This window comes from Centropristis striata, chromosome 5 (genome assembly GCF_030273125.1).
Source record: "Centropristis striata isolate RG_2023a ecotype Rhode Island chromosome 5, C.striata_1.0, whole genome shotgun sequence".
Classification (NCBI taxonomy): Eukaryota; Metazoa; Chordata; class Actinopteri; order Perciformes; family Serranidae; genus Centropristis; species Centropristis striata.
Genome location: NC_081521.1, coordinates 15,872,471 through 15,881,796, shown reverse-complemented (window position 1 = coordinate 15,881,796; position 9,326 = coordinate 15,872,471). Strand labels below are relative to the sequence as shown.

At 37.3% G+C, this 9,326-nt stretch overlaps 1 protein-coding gene across 1 annotated transcript; it reads left to right on the top strand.

Moving 5' to 3' along the window:
* Positions 1-315: 315 nt before the first annotated feature.
* Positions 316-9,075, top strand: zgc:86609 (ER membrane protein complex subunit 3-like). The gene is made up of 9 exons (XM_059332764.1): positions 316-441; positions 1,844-2,041; positions 3,214-3,271; positions 3,508-3,601; positions 4,628-4,732; positions 4,907-4,988; positions 5,941-6,020; positions 6,092-6,174; positions 8,224-9,075. The coding sequence occupies exons 2-9, from the start codon at positions 1,887-1,889 to the stop codon at positions 8,350-8,352; spliced, it is 786 nt and encodes a 261-aa protein (XP_059188747.1). The 5' UTR covers positions 316-441; positions 1,844-1,886; the 3' UTR covers positions 8,353-9,075.
* The last annotated feature ends 251 nt before the right edge of the window (positions 9,076-9,326 follow it).

Genomic DNA, 9,326 nt, shown 5'->3' with positions numbered 1-9,326 from the left:
AAGAACGAGCTTTTGTGTGATTATTATTTAAAAAAAATTTTATTGGAGAATTTTTTTGAAAATAATATGTTGTGACGGTAGAGCACTTACTCTGCATTTATCTGCATCAATATTATTATTATTTTTGCATTATTTACATCTCCAATTTCTCTGCAAATGTTTAACATCTTTGCCTGAGATTTTGATTTAAATTCAGATTTATCATAGGTTAATCATTTATAGGCTAAGTTTAATTTGAATGCATGTATAGTAATTATCTATCTATCTATCTATCTATCTATCTATCTATCTATCTATCTGATAACTGTAAAATGATAATTTATTTTTTTTATATTTTACCGTGGTCATGTGTTTCCGGGATCGGAAACCGGAAGTACGTCGTCGTGTTTTAAACTGCCGAACGTGTTTGTCGCGTCCCTCATCACAAAGTTCATAAATGTGGTAAGTTCACTTTAATTAGAACATATAACTCGGGGTATTATGGGGAGCTAGTAGTTAATTACAGTATCTAACTCACACTGAGATGCCATAGAGACTGAATGTTTGTAGAATCAGAAGTTTGACGGTGAACCAGAGACTCTGTTAGCTAGCCCAGTTAGCCGGCTAGCGCCTCTAGCTAACTCTATTGCAACCAGCGGAACAGCTGCTAATGCTAAAGTTAGCTGTTGGTTTCAGGTGCAGGCTGGTCAGGTGTCAGCTGCTGGTCCATCTGACTTCAAATGGTTCCATTATAATACCGACCGGAGTGTCCGGTTTTTTTGTTTTGGTTAGCCGCTAGCTGCTAGCTTCATTTAGTCATTTATTAAAGTTAATGTGTCACCGAGTCAAAGCTGCAGCCAGTTATCAGCAGGTAGATCTACAGTAGGAGGAGGGAGTCTTCACATACTTTACTGAGCTAAAAGTACTAAAACCACTTTATAAAAATACTCCACAACAAGTTAAAGTCGTGCATTCAAACCCTTAGTTAAATAAAATCATGTAATCAGGAATAAGTCTTAAAGTGAATGTATTATTTGACTAATTGTCCCGTACTGATTAGCAGCAGGGCAGCTGATGTAGTGATTTTCTACAAATCTTTTTTTAAGATAGACCTTTTCTCTGTGTGTTCTGCACGGATATTATTATGCAACGCCACTGAGAATGCTTCTTTCATAAACAAGTAACATATTACACATTATTTTTCTTTTAAGGTACAGTGTTTATGACTTTATCACCCACTTCTAGTAATGAAAAAAGTAAAAAATAAAATAAATAAATTGAATAGCTTCATAAATATTCATTCATGTTTAGTATCAGCTGATTGCTGACCATTAAAATAAAGAAAAATAAATGGATACACAATGTCACAATTTCTAAATCACCCTTCGTTTTCCTTCGCATCGTTTTCTGCTATTGTTTTTGCATATACACCCAGCGTGTCCTAAATTCATTTATCTATTTTATAAATGTTTAATTCATTATCAAATGTATTTAGTAATTGATAATCATTTACATTAATGTGTATCTATTTTTTATTTTCCCATGTTTTATAAATAGTTTAATTAATACCAGGTTAATATAGGATGAATAAAAAAATATATTATTTATTTTTAATATTATTCAAAATATTATTATTATAAAAAGTATTCTTTTCCATTTCACATTTTATCAATTTATTAATGCCTACATTTATATTTAATATTGTGTTTAGTACATTTTATAGCACATTTCTTTATATATCGGGTCATTTATTTTTATTTTGGCCGCTCCTGTCCTCCGTATGTCAAATTTTTTTCTAACAAAATAATTCCAGTGTATTTTCTGTCCCTTTTTAAACGGAGACTAACAGCTGTTTTCTTCTCAGATCGTCTCTGTCTGAGCTTCATCAGCTGGTTGATCAGAGAGCGATGGCGGGTCCAGAGCTCCTGCTGGACTCCAGCATCCGGATGTGGGTGGTCCTGCCCATCGTCTTCATCACCTTCTTCGTCGGGATCATCCGTCACTACGTCACCCAGCTGCTGCACAGTGACAAGAAGGTCGACCTGGAGCAGGTTTCTGACAGGTGAGACTCAGGGTTCACCTGGAACAGGTGAACCCAGGGCTGTTTTCAAGGCTACAAATATGCTTTATTCCAAATATAAGCCTTGAAAAATTCCTAATTTTCAGCTCTATCTGGTGTTTAATAGTATTTCACATCTAAAATGAAGCAGTCCAAATGCCAAAGTTCTTTTCTTGTATTCGCTCGTCATTAATAGCCACACAAATCCAGATTAGGGAGATGAACAAACATGAACTAATCATCAAGACACACAATCAAAGTTAATCTGAACATTGTAATAATTTAAATGTGATGACAAAGGCAACATTTTATTGAAGAAATACATCACCATAGTAGCCTGAGTATACCAATACTGCCTTGCACACTCGATTTCATTTCGAACCTGCAGGCATGGAGTCTGGAATCTATGGCCGTTTGTGTGTGGCTGAATGACATGAGGGGGGAATAAGGCGTAAAAATAAATAATCTTGCAGAAAGCGAGAACTGTAGAAGCAAAGCAGCAAGCAACACTCTCTCACAGACACACACACACACACACACACACACACACACACACACACATACACACTGCCTGTAGACGGTGAGCAGCAAGAATATGCTGCAGAAAAACGTTGCAGAAGCAGAATTGAGCATTTTAGTCTCAAAGTAGAGATGGGCTAGTCTGGCTATGTAAACATCAATTTATGTCAATCTACATACGTCATCTGGTATAACTGATATGATTGGCTAAGAGCTACGTATAAACGGTTTTGATAGACATTCGTATCGCCCAATAAACGGCACTGGAGGATCGTAAACCACACCTCCTCTACGGAGAAATGTATAGCTGGTTTCCAGACTAATCTCATTTGTGATATAGTCTGGCGTTATCACCATAGTGTGATTTAGTTTTTATTCAGATTGGTATTTTGACACATATTTTGCATTTAATAAACATTTCGCCTCCAGTGATTTGGATGTTGCACCAGTCTATGTAGTATTTCAATAAAGTCTCAAATAATTTTGCAGCCCTACTTAAAAAATGCTTGAAATTTACTGTTAAAAAGCTGTAGTTTTAAGGAGTTAAAGCAGAGTTTAACAGAGAACACTAAAGTGTTTTCAGCGCCTGATGCCGCACAATGAATGAATGTGCTCTCTGTTTTGACCGTCTGTCTTCTGTCTGTCTGTCTGTTCAGTCAGGTGCTCCTGCGCAGCAGAATCCTCAGGGAGAATGGAAAGTATATCCCCCGACAGGTCAGCACAAAGTCTATCACTTCTTATTGTTGCACTGGTTTATAATGATTTGTCCACTCACTGTTGTCAATTAAACAGAGTAAAGTATGATTAGTTATTAAGTTATGTATGTGCAAATTGCCAAGAGTGGCTGAAAATCTGTATGGTAGATATGAAACCCTGAAAGCTCACAGTGTTTCTGTGTGAATGAAAACCTCTGAGCTGTTTAGTGTAAACATGTTGTGTCTCTGTTTCAGTCTTTCGCCATGAGGAAACATTACTTCAATGACGCAGAGACCGGCTTCTTCAAGAAGGTCAAGAGGAAGGTCGTCCCCAAGAACCCCATGACAGGTGTGTGTGCGTGTGTGCGTGTGTGCGCGTGCGTGTGGAGACATCCTGATGTGTGTACCACAGATGTCTCAGGTACCCCGGGGACCGTGCTTCGAGGTTGATTTATCACATTGTATATTTTAAAAAATTATCCTTAAATTCAGTTTTTGTCTTTTAAAACAAATCGAGATAGAAAAGTCAATAGTTACTGAATGTAACTCCAGTTCTATGGATGTGCGCTCAGCTCTCTGACTACGCTGCTGTTAAATGATTTCCAAAAATCCATATGTAAGCATTTTATACATGTCTTTTCCATAGACTGTATAAAATATGGACGTAGCCTCCGTGACATCACCCAGAGTTGTCATGGAAGGGAAAATCAGCTTTTGAGAGTAGAGGCATCATTTGAACCAGGCTATAAACACGTTTATTTCTACTGTGAAATTGGACATTTTAACATGAGGGTCAATCTAACTTGCTCCCTTCTGCAGCCAGCCTCAAGAGGCGAGTTAAGGAACTGCAGTTTTTGGTACTTCGCCATAGGCTTCAAATACACACCTACACTTAGATTGTTTAGTTTTTGTTTTCATTATTTTAAATTATTTTTGTGTTGTTTTGATTTTTTTGTGTTGCATTTTTCTTATTCAAATGTTTTTTGGGTGGTTTTGATATATTAGCCTTTACAGGTCTCTGCTGCGTTTTATAGATCCATTACACACAGAATGAAACATTTCATGTCTTAATATATTTAACTTCTTCTAATTTTAATGATTATGGCTTATATTTAATGAAGACCTGAAATTCAGTTTCTAAAATGATTTGAATTTTTTAAAAGACCAATTTTAAAAGTATGTTTAATATGTAAATGTTGGCCTCAGAAAAGTATGTCCATCTATATGACTCAATACTTGGTTGGGGACTTGAAGTACTGGATATGGACTTTTCCATCATATTCTAATGTATTCAGGTGCACCTGTACTTTTATGTGTTATCATCTATGTGTTTTATATTGTTACAGCCCTATTATTAGTACATTGTGTGTTGTAGACAGCAGCATGCTGACTGACATGATGAAGGGGAACCTGACCAACGTGCTGCCCATGATCGTGATTGGTGGATGGATCAACTGGGCCTTCTCTGGATTCGTCATAAGTCAGTTCTTACAAAAATTAATCAATTTCTACTGTGTTAAAGTGGTTTTTGTGGGACTTTTTCTTTATTGGAAGTGAGGCAGAGGGAGCTGTGTGCTGCTCTCTGAGGCTCATGTGTGATCCTTGACCTTCTGTTTGTTGGTGTCTGTTTTTTGTTATTGATGTCGTCCTGCAGCCAAGGTGCCGTTCCCTCTGACTCTGAGGTTCAAACCCATGTTACAAAGAGGAATCGACCTGCTGTCACTGGACGCCTCCTGGTAAACAGACCCTGAACGCACCGCACAACGTGACCCTGAACACACCACACCTCCCCACCTGACCCTGCACACACCACACCGCCTCACCTGACCCTGAACACACCACACTTCCCCAGCTGAACCTGAACACACCACACTTCCCCACCTGACCCTGAACACACCACATTTCCCCACCTTACCCTGAACACACCACATTTCCCCACCTTACCCTGAACACACCACATTTCCCCACCTTACCCTGAACACACCACATTTCCCCACCTTACCCTGAACACACCACACCACCTCACCTGACCCTGAACACACCACACCGCCTCACCTGACCCTGAACACACCACAGACCAAAACTGGTTCAAACTGTCATCATACTAATTTATTTATATATTAATACAAAAGGCTCTATATTGTAACAAGTGATATATACATTTTTATAGATTATACTCTAACCTTTAGAATCTTTTAATGTTTATAACATGTCTCATATTTTTCTGAAACAATTTTTTTGTTATGCTTAAAAAGGCACATTCTTTATGTTGTAAATAGTCCTCTGCTGAAAAAAGTATAAACATTAACCAACAATATCTAAAATATTGCATATGTGTTATTTTAGACAAATAATGTATTATTTAGTCAGAATAATGTGGAAACTTTGATTAGAAGTATCAACACTTTAATTTTAACAGAATCCCCACGGATTATTAGGCATTAATAACTCAGTGACTTCAATATATATATCTTAGAATTTTTTCCATGTACAATAAAAAGTTAATAATTTGACTGTAATTATAATCCATTATATATGGTATTTCTGCACGTTATGGATATATTAATTTATAACATCAGTCCTCACAAATTCTTCATATTATATTCCTGACTGCTCAAACATCATCAGGATTTGATAACGACGTTTCCACCCTGAATATTTTGGTCTGATGGACTGTGTCTCCTGCAGGGTGAGCTCGGCCTCCTGGTACTTCCTGAACGTTTTTGGGCTGAGGAGCATGTACAGCCTGATCCTGGGACAAGACAATGGTGACTTTATGTTTATTAAAATAGAAATGATGAAGATGAGTCCGTTGGTTAACGCTGCCGTTCTCTCCCAGCTGCTGACCAGTCACGCATCATGCAGGACCAGATGACGGGCGCTGCCATGGCGATGCCCCCCGACCCCAACAAAGCCTTCAAGGTGAGATGTCAAAGAACATCCATTCGTCTGATCACTGACTGTTTGTGTCTGAAAATCTGTCTAGAAATCTTTCCAAAGCTAGTTTAACCCTTGTTAGTCCTCAGGAGTCAAAAAAACCCCATGACTTTAGGCTGGTTTAAGGACTTTTTTTTTTACCTTTTAAGGCAACTCATGACCAACACATTGGTATATCATTTTCATATTTTTATCATGATTATTGGTCAATTTTAGTCTAATATACAATATTAGGCCTCATTTCAAGAGATGGTTAAATAAAAAAAATTGTTCTAGTGAAATAATGCTAGTGAAATAAATTTGTAATTTCATGGATAACAATAATATATTTGGGCATTAAAATATAATTTCCTCAGCTTCTACATCCTGCTGTATGAACATTACAGTAGCATGAAACATGATTCTGTTAATTACTAACGCTGTTAATTTAGGACGGCACACAAACCGAGACACAAACCGATGTTCGTTTGTATTATCTGATAGAACATAAGATAGAGATAAGAGAAGAGAGGTTTTTGTTTTCACATCGTTTGAACTTATTACTTCATAACTTGAAGTGTTATTTCTTGTCTTCATCTCCGTGCTGAATCAAACTGAACTTGTTTGTTTTTCACTCATTTTTTATTTACTTTTTATTGAGGAATTTTTTTAACATTTATACAGAACAAAGAACAGGAACAGTTGGGGTGGGGGGTACCTATACCACACAGCATCATCTTTTCACCTAGCATCATTTGCAGCAGTCGTCGTTAGTTAAATCTAGTTAAACGACAGCTTTACATAAAGTCAGATCTTATAGGCTTTACCACATAGGATTGACCACCTTTTGGCCATTTTGACCAAGTTTTATAAAATGAGTCCATTTGCAATTTTAGTTGAAAAGTCACTTTTTCCATTTTGTAGATTTCTTGTATAATGTTGATCCAGTCCTCATTTCTTGGTTGCTCAGGCTTGAGCCATCTTCTGGTAATGGCCTTTTTGCTTGCTGCTAAAAGAATATAAGGCAGTTTCTTGTCTCCTTTGTTAAAGCCGTTTAGTATTATGTTACCGAGATACACAGTTTCAAATAAAAAGAAGGAAACAATTGAGAACACATTCTCATAACTCATTCAGTTATCATAAAGCTCCCATCTCTTTCCCATTTTTCTTTCACATAATATGTGCTTTCCCCCCACCCTACAGCTTAGAGATAATTTTGGAGGGAAACACTGATTTTGTAAGTGATATAAATGTTTGAAAGGCCCTTGGTCAGTTGAAGGTATTTTAATGTTCTGGTTGAAATAGTGTCTGACTTGCAGGTATCTAAAAAAAATCTTCAGAGCCCAATGCATGCTTTTGCTTCAGATTGTCAAATGTTTGGAAGGTCCCCCTGGACGAATGAGTTGTAGTCAGTTAATCCTTTAGAAATCCATGTTTTCAATCGATCATATTTGTTGGGAGTGAATTATGAGTCATGCACACCATCGCATAATTTTAGATTCCCCTTCCAAGCCATATAGTTTAGTTATTTCATTCCAGGTTGTTATTGTTGTATATGATATGCATTCAGTTGGGAGGTGGATTTCAGATTGCAATTTTGTGTCTGCAATGAAAGTCATCATTCTGATGATACTTTATCGTCTTTCTGTGGACTTATATATTATATTATGCTGATATGGAGACATCATGATAGTTATTTTGTCTGAAATTAAATAACCAGCGCATACTGATGTTTCTGTGTTTATTTATTCTTTATCTATAGTTCAACTAAAGACTGTTGTGTTAATTTGGCACTAACATTCTGAATTTTTTTGTACTTGTCATGTGTAAAGTATGTGACTCACACAGGAGAATACAAAAATATGCCTTACCAATTCCATATAGACTATTTGTTTATTGAATCTGCTGTGTCATCATATATATTATCAAGAAATGAAGTTATCTTTAGCGGGATTCAAGAGTTTAGCCGTATCGTCCAACACTACTGAAACTTTTCCTGACAGATAAAATGCTGGACTCAAACCTCCCCTCGCTGTTTGTTTGTTTGTGTGTCAGAGTGAGTGGGAAGCTCTGGAGGTGGTGGAACATAAGTGGGCTCTGGAGAATGTGGAGGACGAGCTAATGTCCAGGGACCTGAACTTTGGGACGTTCTTCAGCCAGGACATCAAGTCCACCATGTTCTAGAGACCAGACCTGCTGGATCTCCAGAGTCGGGTCTCTAAACGTGTGAGAACACCACGGTGGTTCCTGAACACAGAATACACAAATTCTAGACTTGGATCAATTTAGCTCCTCACTCCGACACTTTAGTCACGTACTGCCTTTTTCTGAGCCTCCAAATTGTAACACTTCTGAAACGATGTTGTGCCTTCAGATGTTAGATGTGTGGATAATTAATTTAATAACCATTCAGCATGTAAAATGTTGCTTATGATCGTCAGTAATAATTTCTGCTCCGGACAGTGTTTTTATTAGACAACATAAAACAATAAATTTGTCTTAAATAACCATTTATGAGCCTTTTTCTGGAGCTTTCTGATTAACCTCGTCTTAATTTGCAATAGAAGTTCAGCTGCCATTAGGAGTTTATATATTAATAATTAGTTTAGTCAATAATGAATATTCATGAGCAGTCTTTGTGTATTCAGTGTTTTAGAACATTTTAAATCGTCTCCGTTCTGAATCAGAAGAGTTGCAGCTCGGTGCAGCAGGTCCAAACAGACGAATCCTCTCAGGACGAAGTTTCTCTTTGGAGCGACGCAGCGTTCAAAGACGACTGGGACGTTTGAAAGTTGTTTTCAGCTGCAGGATGGACTCTCTGCATGTACTTTTCTACCCTGTGCTCCTCCAGCCGAGGCTGTCCGAAGCCACTCGACATAATTTAATAAAGGTGCCATCACAACAACAGCTGGATCTCTCTGTCTCTTTGTCCTGAGCTCTGGTAAGCAGACTGACAAAATATACTCTACAAAGTGTAAAAAAAAAAGTCTCCTCGTGATAACAATCATCCTTTTATTCATATCAAAAGATTGGAAGTACAATAAAATATTTTCATCTGATATTTGACAGGAAGACCAAAGAAAGAAATGAGCCCAGCGTCCCTCCTGCTCCCCCAGGAATAATAATACATTTCTTACAATACAAAAATACTGTACAGA